Source organism: Hydractinia symbiolongicarpus, chromosome 3, assembly GCF_029227915.1.
Source record: "Hydractinia symbiolongicarpus strain clone_291-10 chromosome 3, HSymV2.1, whole genome shotgun sequence".
In the NCBI taxonomy this organism is placed as follows: domain Eukaryota; kingdom Metazoa; phylum Cnidaria; class Hydrozoa; order Anthoathecata; family Hydractiniidae; genus Hydractinia; species Hydractinia symbiolongicarpus.
Genome location: NC_079877.1, coordinates 27294264 through 27319565, shown reverse-complemented (window position 1 = coordinate 27319565; position 25302 = coordinate 27294264). Strand labels below are relative to the sequence as shown.

Sequence of the window (25302 nt, the reverse complement as noted above, 5' to 3'; positions counted from 1 at the left end):
CATTAGATGTACAAACTTTTTAAAAAATATTTTTGGGTTTTGACGGGCCATTGCTGACGTCAGCAAAATTTTTAACCCTTATATCTCATTACTCTCTTTAAAAGCACATAATCATATACATTTTCTTGGTCAGCAGCTTAAGCTCTGCACAATAGAAGCAACGTTGAAAGAAGGTTATGAATTTTTTGTTGAGGATGGGTTGCTGACGTTATTAAAATTCAAATGACGCTTCTTTTTCATTTTTATCCTGCGTCAGTGGATATTTCCACGGGTTTTATCGACTAGTTATTGAATAATGAAAGACATTTTTAAAATTCCGAGATCAAACTGAATTATTAACTAGGAGTATAATTTTCAACATTTCCGTTCCTATTATTCCTACTTTTCCTCTAACAACAACGAGTTTTCGCGTGATTTTTTGTCACTTAACATTCCAAACTTGGAAATTGCATTAGTGCTAGCTCCGAGATAAGACACAGTGTATAATTTTTTTAAAAGACAATTATTATTTGTAAAAGTGATTATTAAGTATGAAAAACAAAAAACCCTCGAAAAACTGGAATCTGTTTGAGCGAAATTATTATACAACACAAATTGGAATGGTTTCAATAAAAATATCAGAACACGTGGAAAAAGCGGTCTGGAACGAGCCAATCGAAAACTGTGTTACACAGTCGTAAAACACGTCTGTAACTAAGCAAACGAACCAAACAAAGCTTTTTCTATGTTGACAACGAGGATTTAATTCAAACTTATTTTATTTCGGTTCGTCGCTTTCATAATGATTTCATTTCCTCAAAATTCAACTATGAATATTCGAAAAGACTCTTAGATATGACAAAATTCTTGGCTTTAAAAATTTTACCAGCAACATTCCTAAATATGAACTTTTAACGGCGCTACAACACTATGAAAAAAGGCGCGAAATTATTAAGCGTTAGGAAGAGGTAAAATAAAGATGGCACACAGAGGTTGCATTATTCTTATCTTTCTATAAAATAAAAGTACTAATCATGATGCAATCATGCTTATCAAAGGACATGCGCAAATCCTTTGTGGCTTACAAGAAGCTATTCTAAATGAAAAAAACTTGCGCTAATTCGGACAGTGTAATGCTAGCGCGAGGTGAAGAGAACCGTGTTTAAGTGGGGTAAAGGAGAACCTGCGCCATCTTAGAGGGAACAGGGGGTGGGCAGTGAACTTTAATTTTTAGTTCCAACAATTTTATTTATACTGTTTTTTTTTTAGATTTCTTTAGTCTGCTGGGCAATTTTATCTGTTATAAAATTATTAACCATTAAATTTTTTTGATAATCAAAACCTTTTCATAAATATAACGCATTGGCTTTTATGTTGAGTCGCTGCCAACTATTTAGCTCTTTCGCACAGAAAAATGTGACTACAAGATAATTTTATTCGGATTTTCTGGAAACAATTAAGACAAAAGACAAGTAGACAAAAGCTTTTGAAAGCATTGTTGGAGGTGTTATTATTATTTGCAGATTTCAACAAAAATTCTAAGACCTATTTTCTTTTCTTTAAAGGCCGAGATTTTAAAGATTAGCATCAATTAAAAAGAATAAAAGCGAAAAGACTAACCATGTGTGGGGTAATGTTTTTCTTTACACCCATTTTTTATCCTTTTAAAGACACTAAAAAGTTTAAATAGATATCTCCAAGTACTGGCTGACAACAGAGGTTTTGACAGTTTCTAGGCGAAACTAAAGGATCTAATCATCATTTAGGTGAAAATATAACTGTAAAGAACCTCTTTGGTCGGGATAAAGAATTTAAGAATTAGAAGGTATAAATAATATTTTGGGGTCTAACTTTTAATTATTATTCAAAAGCTTTTGTTTATTACGATTTTATTATGCGTGGCCGCCACAATTTCAAAAATTATTAAGAGGTGTTCTAGGTATACCATACCAAGGAGTTTTCAAGTTTTTCAGGTACAGCAATAAAATAATTAACATATATAATTATATTTATACAGACGATATTAAAAAGACATAATTAAATACAAATTTGCGATTTGTAGCTGTCTAAATGGGCAGTTGGAAACTGACATGAATGTTGGCTTCGTGTGCCATGTTGACTATATCAGCAAGCTTCACAACCTAAAAATAAACAACCTCAAATTAATCCAGTTAAAAGGTAAGAGATTGCAAAATTTGCTTTAAGATGTTTTAAAATCTAAAAAAAATATTAATACACAAAAAAATAAAAACAAAGATTCGCAATTAAAAAAACTGTAGGACAATAAAAAGATTGTATCTTCCAAGCAACATGATGAAATCTTAGCATACCAATGTCTTTTCCAACGTGGAATACCTACGAAGTTTGTTTACTCAATACAATACAATACAGGCTAAGCATATCTTAAAAGAATTACTTGCACATCGCTGGGCATCTTTATAAGATGGATTATTTATTTCTAAGCAGACTAACGGAAGGCGGGTGAAACCACTTATAATCATTGAGCACGCTGACTTTAAAGTGAATCCCTATTGTTAAAGTTAAACCGCGTGGTGATTTCTAAACACAAATACGCTATCATGAGGCGTAATTAGTAATTTAACACGAAGTTTCGATTGGTCTAATTAATCACTAGCCGTTAGTTCCTATTTCCCAGTTTCGAAAGATAACTCTATGTTTTGATATCAAATTGTGCAACGAGTTAATTTGATTACGCACTGGGCAGGAAAATCTTTCACTTCCATAAGAGGAAACAAGGTGCAGTTTCAGTTACCCAGTTTCGATCATAGCAAAACAAAAAATTTTTTTTAGACCTCGGGTACAACAGTACACTAAAAAAACTTGACACAAAACTTTTTCTTTTTAGACCTCGGATAGATGGACAAAGGAAGATTCGGGATTATCAAGTCAATTCAAGGAGTATTTTTAATTCAATAGGAAAGAAGGGTGTTATACCTATTCGGGTAAGGTGGGGGTGCGGGTTATAAAAAGTCCCAAGAGTGGTTAAAAAAAATACTAAATAAATTTTTTTTTACCAAAACTTCTTATCAGCAGTGTTTACCTCAGCTTTTAGCCTTTTTATGTTTTTATTATCTAATATCATACATCTAAATTATACGTTTTTCTTACACCAAAGTCCCAACAAACAAACGCGGCTAATTTTTTGGCATGAAAATATCTTGTTCGTCATTTTCAAACGGCTTTTTTTTATCCCCCCAAATCGGCTATAAAGTCCGAAAACAGGATTAATATACAGAAGACTTCAGGGCTAAAATGCGTTAAGACTGTTGATCCAGCTAGTTGCCAAAAAAATTATGCGTTATGTACGAGTAGACAAAGTGACCTATTTCAAATTTAAGTGGCTTAAGTTATTTTGAAGGTTTATCAAAATCAAACTAATCATCAATGTGACCCTCAATCTGAAATTCACTGTCAACGATATAAAAAGCCTCCAAAAATCAAGAATGCATCTAGGGTCATGTGCTTAAAAGAAGTTTTTCGACAGTCACACAATTTTAATACCTTGCATATGCAAAACAAACAAACAAACAAACAAACAAACAAACAAACAAACAAACAAACAAACAAACAAACAAACAAACAAACAACAACAACAACAACAACAACAACAGTGCTCATATCTTAGGTGTATATAATTTTGTTAGAATAGTTAGCTATTTCAAATTGCTTTTTTTTAATTAAATAATGTTGTCATGGCAGTAACTAACACATCGGACAGAAAAGAGAATTCTTGATAACAGACAGGAAGTAGATCCTCCATTACCAAAGATTACCAGTTTCGATTTATTTAATTTTGCCATTTTTTTAATTATGGCTCGTCAGGGGTCAGATAGCCAAGGGATTAATGAACTATCCTTTCCTCTGCGAACGCCTACAATCCTACAGTTTAAAAACAGGAAAATTTTTTAAAAAAAACTGTATTTTTTTGAAAATAAAAAAGCAAGCTAAATAAATAGCTACGACAACAAGCCAAGCAAACATTATCCAACACAAAAGGGTTTAAAATCCCATATTAGGGATTAAATTGCAACTAAAAAAAGATTTTAAGCGAACAGGCTACTGACAAGCACAGTGAAGTCTACAATTCTAACAGTTTTTAGGAAAGGTTCAGGGGTCAAATTTTGGAAGTTAACACAAAAAAAACATAAACAACCATTTCATATTTTGATACAAGTTTAGAAGGAAATCAAGTTTACTAATAATCAAGGCATAGTGGTTAATCTATTGTGAAAACACAATAACAAAAATAAAAATGGTAAGGAAAAAAATGTATATCAGGAGAAACAATTTCAGGAGATTTTAGAAGGAATCAATATTTTTCGTCCAAATTCTCGGTTATTTAGGAAATTTTAGGAGTGTCTTAATTTTTCGGTTACTTAGGAATTCTTAGGTGTGACCACTTTGACTTTGTGACCACTTTTAATTTAACCTATTTTTTTTAATACTCAAGCCTATCAAAGCTGGCCTTCTATTAAGGTGGTCCTTATTAAAAAAAAATGTTATCGAGGAAAAACCACTAGTGTGCTAAAAAAAATAATAGTTTCTAATGTTATTTTTTTTCACTGAAACTTTCAAGTTTCAGGGTAGGTCGTTTCCACTCAAGAACAAAACAGGTCAAAATAAAGCAATAAAATAAATTGATCTTATCGGCCATTCTGCAAATTCTCTGTTGATCAAAACGAATTTACACCAAAGAATTAGATCCCACAATTAGAAAATTAAAAATTAATTAGAATCGGTTTTGTTTTCGTGTTAAGCCGGATTTCCACTCAAAAACAAAACGGATCAAAATGGACCAATAATAGATTGATCTTGTCGCTCATTCTGCAAATTCCTTTTTTTCCTTGTCGATCAAAACGAATTTACTCTGAACAGTTAGATTGGAGGAATAAATTTAAGATCCGATCTGTCCTAGTTGGAGTAGATATCCACCCTGAAAGTTCCAAACCACAAAAGATCAACACGATAAATACACGGATACTACTATGCATTTTCGGTCGCTTAGCCGGTACTACCCCAATCCTCTCCGGTACCTGCCCGCAGACACATGGTATTAGTCTATTTTTTTTAAAAACACGACTTTCGAAAATGTTTTCAAAAGCACGGCTTTCAAAAAATGTTTTTCAAAATCATGGGTTTCAGACATGTTTTTAGAATTAGGGTAACCCATCGGTGGATTTAAAAAAATCAAATACTATTACAATCTTATTTACCTTAAAAGCTCAGTTACCTTAAAAGCTCAGTTACCTGCGTCTAAAATACGCAAAAGTAAACGAGCACAACTTACCATTCGAGCTGCATCCTCTAAATCGTCACAAGGTAGAATACGCAACCCACTAGTTGCAATCAGAGCTTTTGCATCGTCAACATTCGTTCCTACAGGTTAAGAAAATTATACATATCTTTTCGGATTTCTCTCTCCCGACTTTTGTTGGCTATGCCAGATTAAACTGGTTGTCATTTTAAAATTTCTTGACATATTTTCGAAAATTAGAATTTTAAGAAAAAAAAAGGCTGACAGGCTTACGTTAGACATTATTTGTACCGTGTTTTAGGGATTAAGAATTGAAGTTTTAACGTCCTGGGAATTCCATCCTAACGGTTGGTTGTCCTTCCACTCTGGCTGTCACTAAGTTACATTACCAGCAGATATACGTACAGCTCTCACTTTCTTGCCTACTGCACAAGCCGGTTTGCGGTCTACTGACAGGGAAATCTATGGTGGTTAACCATTTTTAAATCTTCGCTACTTCTTTTTGCAATTCTAGTGCTGCTGTATATAAGCCTTTCAGAAAATTGATACATGCGAAGTAAATAGCCCTCCTCGAGGCCATTGATATCACGTCTATACCACGTCATATCACGACCAAACACCTCTCTTAAGGAATACCCATAATTTTTTTTTTACCCCAAAAAGTAGGTAAAAGTTGATCACTTGCAAAATAATTTTACTTTTTACTTTTAATCGCAAAAGATATGTCCCCTAAAAATATTCATTCTTGAAAATAGTTCATTTAAATTTAGAATCAATTTTTAGCGAAGTATGCAGTTTACACGAGAACGGGTAACAATAACAAAATCATTTCTCTTTTCAATCCGGACAGAATCCGCTCTAAAATATATTTGCGGATAACATTATTACCGGCCATAAGAAAATAATTCCGGAGCAAATCCAGTCGCAAAGTGTAATATATTATATTTAATGTTGACAACGTAATTATTCTGATGTCAGACAAAATTTACCGAAAAACACTCTCCTACTTGGAGACTACTGTGCACAAAGTAAAGCGTTCAACGAAAATTTTCACTCAGGAACGGAACTGAAAATTGCGGTTTATGTTGATTTTCCGTTCCGATCTAAACCAAAAGTTAAAAATCATTTAATTTTTTTTCCGGACAGGAATGGAAAAAACAAAACTAGCAAAATAATCAAATCATTTGTGTTCCTTTTCCTATTCATTGTTCCTGACTGGTTTCCACTAATCTGGATCGGAACAAAACCAATCCGAACCTGTCTCGATGCAAACACGTGGAAACCAGACTCGAGTGGAAGGGTTTATGAAATTAACATCTGGCGCGAAATCTATCTTTTAACAAGTGGCGGTACCAGGATATTGTCACGCAGAAAAAAATTATATTCCTACGTCGTTTAAAATGTAAGTTTTTTTATAAAAAAATATTTTTGAGAACTTTGACAATTCCTATTATTACCACTTCAAAGGACTGTCAAGTAAACAATGTTGCTATCTCGGCGGGCGATTGTCATTGTTACTTTTGACCCGCGTATTTATGTATTTATTTTTTTTAAACTTTTATATTTAGTTTAAGTTTTTTAATACCTAAAAACTGTTATCGGTTCGGTATTTCTTTTATTATACCCATTAGACTCGTTACATTAAGTATTTCCAAGTTGGACAATAAAATGTTTTGATCCTATAAGTGAAATTGACAATTTGCACGCGTATTAAGAAGCCCGATTCTTAAATTAAAGATAATTAATTACTAAAAAATTTAAAATCCAATTAGGAAATAGCAATAATAGTAATAACATGCTTTATGTCGTGCTATATGGAATTTGACGGCCCTCAAAAAGCCCCTTGGTCATAATTGTCGGCCCACAGCTTCGTGTTGAGGTTGACAATAATGACCGAGGGCTTTTCCGCTGGCCATCAAAAATCCATATCGGCCTTCAAAATCATGTTATTGTTATATCAATGTTTTTATTTCTGTGTTTTTTACAAAGACAAACCCATCATCATTAAATAACGGAGAAACTTTAGTGAGAGGTTATTTCATGTCAGATTTCCAACCTTAGCTTACTCCAACAAGGCTTTGATCAACTGTACTTGTGTAGAAAAATTTATTTTAGTTTATCCTACTTTTTATATAAGAATAACACACGATTTTTATCACAACCAGTGAAATCTAACCTAAAACTTTTCTTATTTTTTCAGCCTTTGGAGGCCTAATTTATTCTTATGTTGTTATAACCCTTTTACTTATTTATAAAATTTTCTTCTGATGAAAAATTGCACCAGAGGAAAAAACGATCACAAGCGGACGTTAACTTGAGAGAGAAGTTATTTCTGAATTGTTTATTAATTAGCATAAAAAATAATATGAAAACTTCTGAAATATTTTGCTGGTGTTCCAAATTATACCTCCATGAGCACGAACGTGCAGCTAGGTTATCTTAAAGAATCGAACGACACCAACTATCACGGGTTATAAATTATTAAAACAGCTTTGACGTTTTTTCTCATCTCTGTGACAAAGAGCTAGCCTGCTTCAGGTCAAACTGCTGGACTTACGGTAAAACTGTTCTTGCATATAACGAGTAATACCAAATAGATCGATTTTGTGCCTAGCTGGAATATGGAAATGCAGCTACTCTCTTGTACTGCTTTTATATATGTATATACACACTTACCTTGTAGACGCACCACTAGTGGCAATTGAAGGTTTAACGTCTTCGCTGCTTCAATAATCCCTTCTGCGATTACATCACATTTCATAATTCCACCAAAAATGTTCACCAAAATAGCTTTCACCTAAAAAAAATAGCCAGAAATTTTGTTTGGTTTATATTTAGAAATTTCGAGCTCTGATTGGAAGGTTGTTTTGTCCCCAAATCAATATCTGTGATGGAAAAAAGAGAAAAATCGCACTAAATTATGTTCTGTTGCACAGGAAACTAATTTTTTTAAATGGAAGGTTAGCCTTATAATAATCTTTGTTTCTTCAAAGTCATAATAGTTATGGTTTTAGATTTTAATTAATTTCACGTGTTGCATTTTGGTTTTAAGCGAAAATATCCTGGAATTCATTAAAAGTCTTTGTTTGCAATCAATACAAAGTTACAAGTACAATGAGATAATGGAACTTCAGTCTGGAAATGTTTAGTTACAAAATATAATGCATTGCGCACGTTGTATATATTCTGTTGCTAGCCTGTGCTCTCTTTCTCCTTATTACAGGTGATATAGAATTTACAGAAGCAGTTGTTGCTTTTAATAAGTGATATTAAAACACCTGTTTCTACACATTGACCATGAATTTTTTATTTGATTTTTTATTATTCAAAAAACCTATCTACCTATTAACGAAGTAAAAATTACATAAAGGTAAAAAATTAGTATTCATCAATATTTCTGTAACAATTCATTATTGTTGTTGAAAATTGTTGAATCAGGACAAAACTATAAAAAGCATACTTTATGATCCGAACTAATCAGTTTGAAAGCAGCTGTTACAGCCTCAGCTGTGGCACCTCCACCCACATCCAAAAAGTTAGCAGGCGACCCTCCATGTAGTTTGATAATATCCATCGTAGCCATGGCGAGACCAGCACCGTTTACTAAACATAAAAAATAACATTGAACTGCAACTGCTCAATCCTTTGCTGCCTACAGGAACCATATGACAACCACACAGGTTAGCGGGTAATGTAAATGTAGTGTAGTGTTATGACATGAAAGGAGAGAGAAGGGAAGTGTTTTGCGAAAATTGAGAAAATTGAGATCAAAGTTCCAAAAATTAAAATTTTTTTCCTGCAAGCATTGCTGGTTGGTAGTTCAATTTAGCGCAATACAACCAGACATGAATCCAGGCGATGCCCAGGTACATTAGACACAATGGCAGTGTCACGAATGGAGAGTTTTTATTTCAAAGTTAACAATATCAAAGAACTCTAAACAAAATTCTCAACGCTGTTCTCAGACCTTGGGAAGCACTGCGTTGGTGTCAAAATGGAAGCCTTCTTACACCCACACTAGTTGGGAAGAGAAAACTATGAAAAATATGAGTATAATATCATTTACAAATGCGTATGATAAAATTTTGATAACATTTATAAAGGCGGAAAATAATAATTAAAAATATTCAGGTGTCCAGTTTTACTGATCTGACTGATAGCAAATTGTGGCCTGCAAATCCTATATTATAATACGCTTGTGTGAATGCAAAGCACAAAAATCATGGGTCATTATCTTATGGCTCATGCATTGTGTTTCCAAAGCGTGGCGTTTCACTAAAATTTACTCATAAAGTAAGCCACAGAACAAGAAAAAAGGGGGCCTAATTGTTATTTACGCCAATTTATTTTCACCCCCATTTCCATATCTATATTCTGTCTGCGAAATAAGCATGCTAAAATTCAGAATGTTATATAAGCAAGATTGGTCATGAGTAAGATAGGACAAGCTGTAAAAAAATAATGCTAATTCTTCTGACTAAAACAGATTGGAAAGTCAATCCTTGACATATTCTATTCTGGAAATAGAAATTACTTCTGACTGACTGTTTAAAAACAAAATCCCTGAAATTTCCCTAGCATATCCCTAACTCTGTTGTGGCATTTTAACAATTCCCCGCTTATCACAACCTTTATAAAATTCCTCTGATGATGATGATCTGCTTACCTAAGCAACCGATTGAACCATCAAGACCAATGTAATTTAAGTCATAATTTGTTGCCTCGACTTCACGTGGATCTTCTTGGGTCCAGTCTTTTAGAGAAGCGATGTTTTTGTGGCGAAAAAGAGCATTGTCGTCAAAGGATAGTTTGCAGTCCATGCACATTACTAAAACAAAAGTCAATGCAGCTTTCGATTTTTCTGTGCAGATAAAAAACTCAAGCAGGCACTTAAAAGTATTGAAGTCCTGTAGAAAGAAATTTCGTTTGGAAATGCAAAAGCAAGTTCCTGTGAAATCATGAGCATTTAAGCCTGACTAAAATTGAAGTTTTGTGAAAGGTCAAAAGGAATTTATGTTATATTATTCAGCACATGAGTGTACTAACGTGAAAATGGGAAAGTAGAGTTTACCTTAAAGGAATTAAATTTAATGAATTTTTGAAATAGTTCCTGAAAAAATTATTGGAAAACTTGCTATTTGTAAAATTCGCGAAAATTAATTCTTGCACAATTGGAATTTACTTTAAAGGATTTATACAAAGTTTTTCCTTCAGATTTAGCAATACAGATATGTGAATTTTCAACCTCAGCAGAATTAATTTATAAAAATCTTGCGCAAGTTGGTATAAATTGAGAAAAAATAAAGTGTCTAAGTTCTAATTTAGAAAACTCACAAAATTTAATAGTTGTTATTTTGCGAAAATTAGCTCTTTTTAAAATTATTTTATTGTTTGCCGAACTTATTTCTGGTAAATTAATTCCTTTTATGTACTTGTCAAATGTAAGTTTTTCTTTCCAAAAATTTTAATAATTTTTTATTATTTTATATTTTGTTATATTTTAATTGTGTGCTATATTTTACTTGTTGTATGGTATGGATACATTGTTTCAGATGTTGGCATAAAACAAAAATGCATTAATTATCAGTGCAAAGACGATTTAGAATCCTGCACATACATACCATCTCCATTGTTGAGTTCAGTGAACGGATTAATTTCTAGTAACGTACAATCCTTTTCGATAAATAAGTTATATAGTTTTAAAAATATATCAGCAGCACTGTCTACACAACCAGCAGTAAACCCAAGCCGATTGGCATACTCTACAGCTGTTTTTTTGTCAAAACCTATAAAATCAAATAGCACATCAAATACTGAAATATACGTTTTTACAAGTACAACCAGCTCTATATAACACTATTCAATTACTTTCAATTCACATTTCTATTATTACGTTTTATGGTATTTAGTAAATAAAAGAAGTCTGATTTCTCAGTCATTATCACAGAAAGAGAATTATGTAAAAATTGAATGTTCTTAACTTGTTCTAAATTTTAGCACTGACAAAACATTCAATAATCTTTAATTATTTTTTTCTTATAAAAAAATACATACTTTAAAAACTAAACATGTTAAATGAACAAAATTTTTTACGTAAACACTATGAAACACAATGTTTCCACTTACCTTTAAAAATATCTATTGGCTGAGTAATTATTGCGTCCGGATTTTCACGAGCTACATCTTCGATGCTCATACCACCTTGAGAACTTGCAATTAACAGTGGGCCCTAAGAGGGTACCAATAGCAAAAATTTCAATGTTAATTATAATGACAAATCTTGTTGGTTTGCAGTTGACAAGAGAGCCCGAACTTCTTATGTCCGTTTTTAGCATGAATGATGTCAACTAAACAAACATGTTTCCTAAAATTTTCCTAATTGTCTAATGGTAACATTTACTACACCTTGTTTTCTTATGCCAACTTAATTATGACAAAACGTTTTTTCACATACAGTATGATTTTTTATCAACAAAAATCAACATGCTGTTTTTACTGACAATTTTTTGTCGAAATGAAGTATTTTTATTCTAGGAGTAAACAATGATAAAAAATATTAGGTGTAACAACCGCGAATGTTTTTTCTTATCATGCTCTATGCACTTTTTTTCTCACTGGTGCATTCTCTTTGGAAACGAGATCCTTTTAACCTTAAAAACAATTTGTATCAAAAATGATAATTACAATTTTAAGGACCCTATTATATTCAGCAATTTTCTTTTGAACAATTCTTTTATTAAAAAGAAAAATCCAGACTGCCATTTTCACTAATTCCAACAATTAACATTATCACATACTACAATGTGAACTGTTTACATAAAAACAATTTTTGCATAAGCACTTAAAACACTCAATTGTTCAAAATACAATGATAGCACCAATCTAAGTACAAAGGAAATTTCCTTACATCATAAAATTCCAAAAGAAAAAAGACGGAATTCTTAAAGAAAAACTTCCTAAATATTCCGTGTTAATCACTAACTGAAAATTAGGCAATTTTTCATTTATATTTTAAACAATTGATATCTAAATGAAATTTGACAAGAAATATTCGACAATGTCATTGAATTTATTGCAAATGTCATTACTTAGCACCTAATACCATTCAGGTCGTTTGAGAACAACATGTGAATAAAAACAATAAAATATAACACACAATTGGTATGGAAATCGTTATTTAAATTCAAGCTGAGAATGGAGCTCTTTTTTCTTTAAATAACAAAAGCATTATACAGTGCAAACGGGAGGAGCACTTACAAAAAAAATGTGTCGATTATTTTGGAGGTTTCTAGATACAAGTATCAAATCCAATCACTTTAAAATTTACACAAGTTTAATACAGCATCTGCACATCTAATAACTTCACTAAGATATGAAAACAACTTTCATTACCTTTGCCTTTCTGTCAAGTGTAATTGCAAAGTAATATTCTCTTCGTGGATACAAACGCTCCACAATTAACACCTAATTAAAGAATAGTAAAAGTTGTAAATTAAGAAAGTTTTTTTGTTATTTAAGAAGTAATATTTATAATAGAAGTAATATATAGAACTTTCTATCACCTACTAAAGCTACAGCAGCTTGACAACTTAAACAAATTAGAACAAATTATTGAATTTTGCCACATTTGTATTCTATTCTGTGACATTCGCTATTGATATTAATGCTGAAACGTTGCATTTCACTAACATTTTTTTAATACGATTTAAGAAAACAAAGCAACAACATGTGTATTTCTAAATTTTAAAAGTCCATTATGAACTATTAAACCAACATCTTTTTACAGTGTGTATTATGCTACCAAGGTGTTTTATATCCTGTTTAAACAAAAAAATAAATATACTTCTTCAGTTCCACCTTGAGGCTCCTTAACTTTGATGGTTATTATAAAAATATTATATATAGGATGTGCCCCCTATTTTATACCTGAAAATAGTTTTTAGTAGAGCCTTGTTGATATAAAAAATAACCTTGTTAATTTTTATAAATATTCAAGGAGTTAGCAGTAAAAGTATCAATAATCTCATCTCTGTGTTTTTTAACACGTTGTTTTTTATACAATGGAAAAGCAGTTTGATTCATTAGAAAAATATGAAAATAGGTTAAGTCCTGATTGTTGAGTGCTAGAAATCTTAGCTTTCACCATGAAGTGAATATACCATACCTCATTACAAGGCCTTCCACTATCACCTGTTTGTATTGTGTATAAATTTTTGCCCAACATTTTAGAAGAAATATCTTCGACCTCTTCTGGCCTAAAATTAAAATAAACGAAATCTACACGATTACCTAACTAGTTATAATGAATGTAATTACCATTGACAGTGGTTCTAATGCTATACCAGGATTTGTAATAACAAGTTAAAAACTATTTCTCTTAAGTAAAACATTAAAACAAAGTTTATATATTTAGTCTTGGCAGTTTGACATTTTCATTACCTAAAGCTTGAAAAAAAAATTGACACAACTGCTATCAATCACAACTAAACATGCACACCTTATTAACAGGTTATCTAATGCACATCAATAATACTGTACAATAAATAGATTTTGACCTGAAATTAATGGAAAACAAGTCAGATATTGCCGTATAATGTTTGCTGAAATGATAAAACCTAAAACATTGTTCGTGAATTTAGTTTTAAATTTCCAGGCCTGTTTCACAGCTCTTTTATTTTATCAGTTTGCAACATTAATTTTTTTGCTACTTTTCTACAATTTCAACAGCGTGGCCCTACGGCATAAGGGCCATAGTTATTAAAATAATACATAATAAAGTAGCTAAAAATCAGCAATAAAATGTGCCCTTAGGTGTGTGTATTCAAAGTTGTAATTTATGGATGACCACCAAGTAAATTTTTCTTAGGACTTGTTCATCAATCATCACAAAACTTGTTTCAGAATTTATCCCTCTTTGTGGCCACAACTTCTCAGAATCACAAAAGTTTATGTAAGCACTAAGCAATTGTTAATGCAAAATATTAAACAAAAGAAAAAAACATATCTTGCAGATGAATTTTTCGCGGACATGAAAAATTTAATTAGGAAGGCTGCAAAAGCAAGTAAAGGGGGCTAATATAGTTTATAATCAACTCACGAATAAACAATCTTTACACCTCCTTTCAATCCTCCATCAAAATGACCTTTACCTCGACCACCTGCAAGTACCTGTGCTTTAACAACAAAGTCATGCGTCTCTGAAAAAATGAAAGTACATCTTAATAGATGTATAAGTGATTAAAATTTAGATCCAAATGTGACTGAAACAAAGTCATGGATGTTTTTACAATGTTACCCATTGTTTTTAAAACCAAGGCTTTTCAGCCTAATTTTTTAAAAGATAGGTCTAGGTCTTCCTATTTTAGCCTAAAAAGTTTAACTTTGTATTTCATTAAAGGATTCAAACTACTAAAATTTAGTTTGAGTTTGTGACTAAATTCTTGCTAATTTTTGCAGACTTTTCTTTGCTTCTTAGACAGCCATAATGTATGAGAATCCTGTTTCAGTGTTAACCAGCATTACAAAAAACAAGTCTGCAATTGGCAATAGTCTCTTTATTCCATTTTTAACAAAAAACAGAATTTTAAACCAATCAAGTTCAAATTTAATGAAAATAAATCGTACTCTAAACTTGTCATCAAAATAAACTTTATTTTAAAAGAAACTGTGGAAATTTCATACTCAACTTCAACAAAATTGTCATTTTTAAGTAAAGACACATTTGACAACCGTATCAATTTTGAAAACCAATTTAATAAATGCAATAGGCAATTAAAATTGCACCCTTAAAGTTCTATTGAAAATGATGAAAAGAGGGTACTATATCAAGTTTTCTTAGGGTTTTGCTTTTGGATCTGTCTTTTTATATTTTTTACTTAATTTTTCTATGCTGTTACAGCAACAAAGGAATTTCCACAATTCTCTTACTGATAACAGTACATATTTAATTATAGCTAATATTTTACAAAGCAAGCCAACCTGCATAAACAATAAGTCTCCAGTAGGGACCTCAACAAGAGTGAAAACACAACACTAACCAATTGAGTTGGCTACTTTGTAAGCCTCTTCAGGAGTTCTAGCCACACCACCTTTTGGAACATTTATCCCAGCTTCACGAAGCATATCAATTGCAATGTATTCGTGTACAGACAAGTGACGCCGTTGCTGATATTGTCCAGTTTTATTTGAACTAGCTTTATGTGATGTAATCAAGGCACATGATGAAAAATTCTAAATAAAAAAAAAGTGAATTTATCAAATTTTTTGCTCGTACAATTTTAAAGAGTCAAGTCATATTATTTTTTAAAAAGAAATCTTTTAAAGGTTAGGCCAGAAAAATATAGTCAGTTTGTTCATTCATGATTATAAAAAGCTATACAAAAGCGATTCATTCTCCAATGTTTATTATTTATTGTAAAAGTCTAAAGTACCTGAAATATATACTACAAAAGAACTAGCTGATTATAGAAGGAAATTAAATAAAAATATAGTGTATGAAACACCAAACTATCAAAATGTTTTCGCCATTTAAGTGTTTTTCTGAAATTTAGGAAAAATAAGGTTACAAACATTCCAGGGTAAAAGAATTTTATCTAAAAAAAAATTGCCAATTCACGTAATATTACGTAAAATATTGTAAATTACTTGCATGCAGGATTTAAATCAACGCCAAAACAATAATTTTTAACAATATAAAATAGGATTTTCTTTCATGTTGCATAAAGATTTTTTGTCTTACTTTGCTCTTTTTTCTTCCAGTTGAAAAAAATTTTTTATTTGGATCAGCCTCACACAATCACAAAAACGTATCTATATAAAAAGTTTCTTTTACTCCTGTGGTATTATTATTTGCAGTCAAATATTTAGCGTTTAATGCATATATAAGTGTATACCGTCTATATTTTGTGAATGTCTAAAGCACAAGTTTCTTGCCATCCCTCTTTGTTCTTCAACAGCAAGACTACAAGACTATGGTATCCTCAGCCTTGAGGCTAAGAGCTATCATAATATCACCAGCGCTTAAAATAACAGCCGGTCAACGGTCACTGACCGCCAAATTTTGTTAATTGACTGTCAGGATCACGTTACGAGCGGTCAGACTGACCCACGATCGATTCCTTGCTTCGCAAAAAAAAAAATTATATATCTACTATTAAGAATAGATAATAATCTAAATATCTCGCTTCATATTTATTTACCATTGATTCATACACATTTTTTCATATAGACAATGGAGCAGCATTTTCAATCACACACCAAAAACACTTTAATCACTTCAATAATGTGCACCTAAAATGTCTTTCGTATATAGTAATTATTTATTATACTAAAAATCAAAGAAAAAAATGACTAAGTTCGGAATTTGAATGAAAAACATGCGCGTTTAAAAATGAATTATTTTAAGAAATTGAACACGTTACATTAGGTAATAACACCTGTTGTTCTTTTCGAATGTTATTTATCATGTTTCCAGATGAATTCATTAGGTTGTATATCACAGAAGTTGCCTGTGGCATGCTTCGAAAATGCCTGTCACTGGCACAGCTACACATGAACCAAAACTGTACAGGAGACTCAATTGTTAGAGTCTTCGCAGAACATCTTTTCTCAGAAAACTGAGGGCAGGGCTGACTTATTGCCTGCTGTGTCGTGTGGGAGACAGAACTTCTGGACTTCTTTTTAATACGATACACTTTTTTTTTATTATTATTACTAAACATATTTTATTTCTCTTTCCCCTTTTAAAAAGATTATTTAAACTTTATTCAACATGTTTTTTCTTTGGTCACAGAACATTCATCCGAACATTCGTCCGAAAGCTGTACTAAGGTACAGGACACCTAACCTCTCCCATGTTCTGGTTATATTTAACTTGCATGGGTGCGCACTCTTCTCGCAGTATTCTCTGTGACTATGAAGGTCAGACTGACTGGTGGCATAGTTCCAAATGGTCTTCAGTCTTTCGTTCGAGTCTCAGTGTAATGCACCAGCCGAGCATAAGAGTGTAAGCATAAAGGAAAGGGGCTGACTTTAATGTTCTCTATACCTCATGTTCTTCATAATAACACCGATCGTTTTTGATCGTGGCATCTATATTAAAATACCTGTATACGTCTGTCTGTCTGTTACGCAAAATGGTAGATTAGCTGCGCAACTAGGGTATCTTCATATTTTACGTCGGCAATTACGTCGCCAGTGCCGAATGCGACACAAACATGTGCAACCTAGTTCCCAGGCAGCTTGCTTTTATGAGCACTAGGGAAGCAAAGTTGACTAATTATCGTTCATTGTGTATTCACTTAACGAAGTACACTAACGGGAAGGTAGGTTAATGGGAATTGTACTTCATCAGGGAGGCATAAGATTAATTTAAAATGTCAGAGTGGAATAAATATCAAATTTCGTGAATCACATATATTTTTGCTCGACGAAAAATATTTGACCGGCCATTATATTTAAATTTTTTTAAATATAATGCTGGAAAATCCTAGTTCTTTAAAATTGGGCTGAACATTAAAATATGACCTGTTAGCTGCGATTACAATGCTCTAGTTAAGGAAACGGTAACCCCCTTCAGGGTCATTTTTTTTTTAATTTTTATTCTTTAGCATAATTTCCTGATATTTTTTAAAAAAGAATCAAAAATATTTATTGTTAAGAGTGGTAAAATGAAGAAAAATCTTCTTTATCTTTTAGTGTTCTCAATAGTGTGCTCAAAGTTTAAAATTCCTTAAATATATTTAATCTGTATAATAATTAAAGAGAGTTATGCAGAACGAATAAAAAATTGCCTCCCTAAATTACATAGGAAACATTTACACTTTAATAATCTATACAAATATATTATTATTTATCATCTATACCTTTTTAATTTATTTCTTTATTTTTTTCGTTTTTATCCTGTTATGTTATGTTATCCTGTTGTCTGTTTAACAATAACTAGACCCAAAGTTCTGCACAAAACTATGTTTTTTTTAACGCAGAAAGTTTAAAAATAGATAAATCTGTCATAAAACAGCTATTGTGACACAAAATATGCTATATTTTTGGAACCACGTGTTGTTTTGAGTAAAAAAAGCAAAGTTTTATGGAGCTGAATAAGAGCTTCGCAATGATATTTTTTCAATGAACAAAAACTTTACTGAGGGGAGTTCATCATCATTCTAGAGATAATTTATTTGGCTTTCAGAATATATATATTTGCTAGGGTTAATATAGTGAGCAGATGGGATATTTTAAATATACTAAGTATGTGTCTCAGGGGTTACCGTATCCTTAACATGAATGCATGATGCTTAAGATCTACAACCATATCAATTTTACCCATACCGAGAACAGACAGCCTAAACATCACTGGGGTAGGTCACAGATGAGAAAAGTTTTGGAACGGTAAGGGTATGACATTTTAATCTATTGCTATCTTTGTAATCATTTATTAAATACAAAAGAAACCAATCATCACCATGTGTGCTCTCCTCTACAGATCCTCTTTGTCTGTTTGCTTTACCAAGTTACCCAATGTCCTGTCTGCTTTTTAAGCAATAGAAAAAGATACATGGTAATGTTTGCAGGTATTACATCTATTTTATTCATAACATGTGCTAATGGTAAATAATTTCAGTGGATCTCACTTTGACATAAACACATCATGGAATTGAGACGTAAATCATGAACGAGGACGTTTTAGCCAATTTCTTTTTTGCTTGACCCTGCCCAAACGTCCCCTTCTTTACTGACATATTTGCATAGTTGTTTTAAGAGGGATGGCTTATAGTCGAAATCATAAAGTTATGTGGTGAGCGGGGTTGCCAGACCATCGCTAGAGACATTTCAGCAATCCTTTTTATCATCATTGTAATGAATGACAGCAGAGTAAACACACATTTCAATGGTTTCCCTACCAACAAAAGTGGCTTTTTGTGCCCGAGTCCATATAATACTGTTTAGCACCTCATTAGCATTTTGCGTTTTCCCATGCATGCATCTCCAATAATTCATGAGACATTAGATCTTTGAATATTGGTTGGAGCAAGTTCTTTATAAATACAGGTGTTGTGTTGGAAGGTTTGTACCTTCTAATCACCTTTTGACCAATACTTACACAAGCTACTATTATCATGGGGACAGAACTGGTCACATGTCGCAAAATCATCAAAACCTGTTAAATGGAAAGGTATGGCATGGAAGGGAAATTGGAAGATGGCACAATGTATGGGCTGTTGGATCTGGCCGGGAGTTGTCTAGTAGAGTGCAGGCCCCAATTGGGTCTCCATAGCTCAAAATAAGCATTAAATACTCTAGGACTCTCCATCTAAGACATGGCCCCTCCTGGAAATAATAGACAGGGTATATCCCTCGATATTTGTGAGGCAGCCATGTAAAATATGCTCATCTATCTTTACCTGATAAAGGAGTTTTAGTACACCCTTGTGAGATTTCACAAGGTTGCGTAAACGTGTTCCAAGGTGTTTCTGGACATGACCAACACATTCCAGTTTAATTGGTGTAATACTATGCTCCTCGAAGGATTAGACTTAATCACATCCCTAAATATTCCTTATAAATTGTATAATAACAGAACGAATATATATGTCAATAGCACGCGTAGACTCCATTGCGCTTAATGATTTATCATGGTTATGTGACATTGATGTTCAAGGTTTCAAATTTGCCAGATTATCGCTTAAAGCCATTTGTGTGAGATAATTATGCAATAAAAAAAGACGATATGTGGTACAAGATTGCAGAAGTAAGAGCTTAGCCAAAAATTTACATAAAATATATGAAAACTTAGGCATGTGAATGTTCTTGCCAGCTTAGATTTTGAACATGCCATGTCTTACACATCTTTTTTTTTGCAATCCTAATTTTTAAAAGTAAAAGACCCCTGTGCTTAAAGCTGTACCTTCTACTTTAAAAAACGTAATCGAAATCAACTCATAACATTGTACTAATTTACGAAAAAAAAATTATTTTATACTTATTTTGATTTTTTCGCAAGATATTCGTCGTTAAAGTTGTAAAATATTAGCTGGAGAAGATTCTTTGTACCAGTCTCCTTATTGTGTCCGATTGTTGTTTTGTTTTTTAACGTTTGTAACTGGTGTTGAGGATGAGTTTGTAACATGAATATACTGAAGATAAGTAAACACTTGTTTTTTACTTCCCTTTTCTTAGTTTCGAAGTTTCGGCCAGTAAAAGTCTACAAAATCTGGCAGTGAATCAGACTGCAGCTGTGAAAGCTGTTATGAGGATAAGAATGGAAGTAAAAGCAATAGCTTAGTAGTGAACAGTGGCTTTTTCGCTATTCCGATGCCCTGAGAACGAGATTGGCTCTTTCCGACTTGTGTAGAGACTTACAGAAATGCCCACAGAGATGGGTCGCTGCGCCAGGAAGTATATTTTAAAGTAAAAAAGAAGCTATTTAGAGTTATCAGAGCAAACCATGGTAGGCGAAATTTTACCCTCTTACCCCCTATACCCCCATTAAATGCCGTGCCGCGGCCCCTAAGAGTTTTTGTTGGTTAAAAGAGTTAGACTCGGAAAGTGATTTTAACTTAAATTAGTAGAAAACTTCACTCTATGGCTAGACTATTAGCAGCGTTAACAATCACGACCATGCAAAAGTTAACATAGAGAGGACGGGTGCAAGCTAAAACACAACCCTGGGCTCATTATAATAACAATTCAAGCAACCTCGATTCCAAGGGCCTATAGTGTTCTTTGATATGAGAATGAAACGTGACACAAAAAATAAATTAAAACAGATTATTAAAAGAAAGAAAGAAAAAAAGAAAAAGAAAGAAGAAACAACAACGCGCGTAGGACAAAATAAAATCCCACAAATACCTGCAGTGTACCACAATGATTGAAAAGTCTTAGGCACTCTGTAGAAGAGTGAGCACCTATACCAGAATTTGCACATGGCCTAGTGCAAAAGACAAGAATTGCCAAAGCCTTTTTTGCCAAAATTGATCAAACATTCTAGTGATCAAAACTAGACTTTGAAAGGGTATCGACTCTGTTAAATGAGTACACATAGCTCATTGTTTCTTGCCTGTTGGAAGACTGGCAAAGGAATGCATTTCAGCGCTACTTCTATTATTCTTATTGCAAAAAGGCATAGCACAAAAACACATTTTTTAATTATTAACAAAATTAGGAGCAACTATAGAATACCCCCCATAAAAAAATTAAAACTATGTAACTCAACAACGCATCTACTCAGCAATACAGCAACGTAGATGCTCAGCTACTCAGCAACACAGCTACTCAGCAATACAGCAACGTGGATACTCAACTACGCAGCAACTTAGCTACGCAGCAACTCAGCTACGCAGCAACTCAGCTACGCAGCAATGCAGCTACTCAGAAAAATATCTGAAATGGTTTTAGATAGTAAGAGGGATCGGAGCAAAAGCTTCATTTTTAAAATTAAACCAGTTTAAAAAAACATTATATAACATTATATAAATGTTTTCTAATAACTAAAAATATTAATTAAATAAGGAAACTATTTAAAGAACGAAAAATTTATCATTAGGAATGTATACACTGTGAGGCTAAACTATAGAATCATGAAAGCAAAGTCGTTATATTGCGAAATGTTTAGTGTAACAAACCAACTTGGTATGTTTGTTGATATTTTACTTTAGTTTAACTGTCCAACTGTGTGCTAATCTAGAAATAGTGAACTTCCGTAGCTGCGTGGGTTGCTGCTGCTATATTTGTTAGTTTATTTTTTTATTATTGCGTTGCTGCTTTGCAGACTTTTATAGTCTTAATTTTTTACGAGGGTATTCTATAGTTTAGTCCAAAATTAATCTTGGTTGCAATAATTTACTCTGTTTAGGGGGCATTTTTTCGTCATCCGGGAGATGACCTCAAAACTGGGAAGAGGGTGCTGATAAGCCGGAAACGCCTGCATATATAAGAGTGAGTTCGGGCAAATTTTTGAATTAAATTGACGGTTGGCCGCCGAAACCGCACGCACTTTTCCGAACACGCCCGAACTCGCTCGGAACATTCCCACAATACAACACCTTGTAACATAAACATGGTGGGCGACATTTGAAAAAACGCGCGTATCACAAAATGGCGGTTTTCGAGAGGGAAGCATGCTGTAAACACAAGAAAATGTGGCTTTATATTAGCTTTATTATTTTGATTTTTACTTAATAAATGTTAAAATACAAATTCTCAACATAGTATAAACAGAAGAAGAATAAGATAAACATTTTTGAAGTGAGGTAAGCCTTAACAGTTAGTTATTTGATTACAGTAGAAGAAGCTAGCAATAACGCAAAATATAGCAGATGGAATGATTAACTACAGTGCACCTACCCTAACTGCTTTAGAAATGGTTGTTGCTGAAATACTTCTTCCAGAACATAAACAGTTGCCCAAGGATCGTCCCAACCTTGCAGCCGCCATCTTGAGACATTCAGCCAACGGACATGGGTTCGTGGTAGCGATGCACGAATTTGGTAGAATATTGCAGGGGCGGACAATTGTCCGCCCCTACATACAATATTCTACCAAATTCGCCGCCTCCTGAAGAAATGGCTCTATCGGACATTTTTCCAATTAGAATAGGTTCCCCAACCTCGTCCCCAGAGCATCTTGTATCTTTTCTGACCCCGGGACAGCGATACAAACATGGTCCTGGAGAAGGCTGGTCGCGCAATGTCACATAATTATTGCGTCATACAAAACATTTTGGCAAGGCAGCGAGTAGGAGAAAGCTGTTCGTTTTAAAATTAAAATAGCGGAGAAGCTGTATCAGTATCACCACCAGTAGGGCGGGTAGTCTCAATTACTAATTTTAAAAAAACTAATTTTGATTGACAAAGTGTTCACAGGCTCAGAGAAACACTCGTGAGCTTTTTGGGCCGAAATAGCAATCAAACGTAAGCGGCACTCTTAACTAGCTTTTCTTACGCGAATAATTTTATAAGGACAGAAGCTTCAGGTTATTCCGAAAAATGAGAACAAAATAAGAACAGCTTTTAGGCTCAGGTCGTTGCTGTTGAATTAACATTAATCAAGAACTCCCGGAGTCTGAATTATACATAATATAAGGGCAATCATAAAGTCATGACACCCCCAACCTCGTTTCAAGGGCTCTTTTTCTCCTTCTGTGAATCTCGGTCGTCCAAAAGTGTCAGAAAGAGCCCTGGAAACGAGGTTGAAGACACCTCCTCTTTCTCGCAGTCGTTTCTTTTCTCTCTAGCTTTATTTTTTATGAACACAATTTTGGAGCTCCATAGCAACAAAACACCTGTTTTTCATAAACACGCAATGAACGTATGAACGAAATAAACCAGGCCGATAAAGTCTCGAAAAATTAAAAAAGATTGGCCTAGCGCCAGATTTTACTGGTTTTATAAGAAAAAGGTGTAAATCCATTAGCTTATCTTATATATTCAACCTCGTGTCCAGGGCATCTTGTATCATTACTGACAATGGGACGGCAATACGAACATGTTCGTTTTGCAGTACGGACATAAAAAAGGGGCAACAGGCGGTAGGGACGAAGTTGTATTTACTTACCTTACATATTTTTTGTGCTAAATAAAGCTACAATCTCGTTACCTGTTAACTTTAACTAGTTGATATTATTTTTTCATTGACTAGCTGTGAAGCTAATGCGTGTTTCCACAATGTTGAGCAATCGTCAGAAGGTAGGAAGCGATCGAACGCTGCATCGATCAACGTCGTGGTGGGAAAGCAAATATGTTTTCATACAAGAAATTCATTTTTTAGTTGCTTACTTTTTGCAACTAGAAGGGGTTAAACTGATAACGTTTTCACATTTTTTTATGTCAGTCTTGTTATCAGACCTTTAACGCTCAATACCTTTTTGTCATATTTGTCATAGTCTGTCTTCTTGCCAGAAAGCTCCTGTGTGAGTGTAGCTACTTTTCTTTGCAATGACTTTGATTGAAATTTTTCGTTTATTTTCCATTATTGTTTTTTAACTTTGTGGCCTGTCCTTTATTTACCGCATTTTGTCTTGCTACTGAAGTTACCATTCTCGTAACAAACAGACGTATACAGGTATTTGAATATAAATGATGCAACAACGTTTCATAACGAAAAGGTCTCGCTTGATTGTAACCTAACATTTTTTTTCTCTTCTTTTCCTTAACATTTCTAAAGTTTCTTTCTTAATTATCGTATCTATATTTGATAAATATAAATTTTTGAAATGAGAGACACGATTTTAAGAAACATGAGGCCGAGAGACTATATTTTTAATATCTAAAATTAAAAAAATTGGAAAAGTAAACTTATATAAATTTACCAGGTTTTTGCTGATAAGCATCACGACCAAACTCTTCCAAAGTATTAAGTTTCTTGACAATATAACACGCACTTTGCGTACTACAAATTATGGTTTTTATTGAATTGTTTTATATTTGTATTAGTATTTTAAATTTAAACAATAAAAAAGGAATGAAATAAGGAATGGACAATAGAATGAAATGGAAGAGTCAATTGTAAAACATTATTGGAGCTGAAAAATGAACCTTAGGAAAAACAGAAAGGAAAGGACAAAACACCGTTAACTTTCCAGATTATATACAATTGGAGTAGCAAGGAGTAGCGGTCACCCTGTTAAAGAAAACCTTGAAACATGCAAAAATGGTTAACACATTTTACAATATGTAACTTTTTTTCTAGTCTATATATTCCATTAACAAAATAACATTATACAGAAATAAATTTCTTCACGTAAAAACACAATATTAAAAGTAGCTATGATACAAACAGAGAAACGAACGGATAACAAAGCGGACGAAAGATTCAATTCATTGGAATAAATTCTTGATAGATATTTGTGTGTATAATCTTGGTGATTTATTCTTATGGACGAAACAAATCACCATTTGTAATAAACATAAAAAACGCCTTGCTTTACACCCAAATATTAAATGGCGTGCAATATCCTCCCCTTTTACAGCACTACAAAATGAAGCGTCACGCTGATGTGCATACTTTGCATCCACTGCCACAAGATGTTACGAGTTTGGAAGAAAGAAATA

At 33.0% G+C, this 25302-nt stretch overlaps 1 protein-coding gene across 1 annotated transcript; it reads right to left on the bottom strand.

Moving 5' to 3' along the window:
• Positions 1-1969: 1969 nt before the first annotated feature.
• On the bottom strand, positions 1970-22749 carry LOC130636583 (succinate--CoA ligase [ADP-forming] subunit beta, mitochondrial-like). The gene is made up of 12 exons (XM_057446344.1): positions 22598-22749; positions 15292-15484; positions 14352-14451; positions 13419-13509; positions 12647-12718; positions 11381-11483; positions 10876-11040; positions 9921-10082; positions 8715-8857; positions 7931-8051; positions 5288-5376; positions 1970-2120 (listed from the first exon to the last, which is right to left on the bottom strand). The coding sequence occupies exons 1-12, from the start codon at positions 22685-22687 to the stop codon at positions 2046-2048; spliced, it is 1404 nt and encodes a 467-aa protein (XP_057302327.1). The 5' UTR covers positions 22688-22749; the 3' UTR covers positions 1970-2045.
• Positions 22750-25302: the final 2553 nt, after the last annotated feature.

Coding starts and splice junctions, on each gene's coding strand:
- LOC130636583 (XM_057446344.1), bottom strand. CDS start 22,687: ATGGCGGCTGCAAGGTTGGGACGATCCTTGGGCAACTGTTTATGTTCT. Junction 11,484..12,646: donor CACTTGACAGAAAGGCAAAG/GTAATGAAAGTT, acceptor GTACCCTCTTAG/GGCCCACTGTTAATTGCAAG. Junction 2,121..5,287: donor TAGAGGATGCAGCTCGAATG/GTAAGTTGTGCT, acceptor GTTTATTTTTAG/GTTGTGAAGCTTGCTGATAT.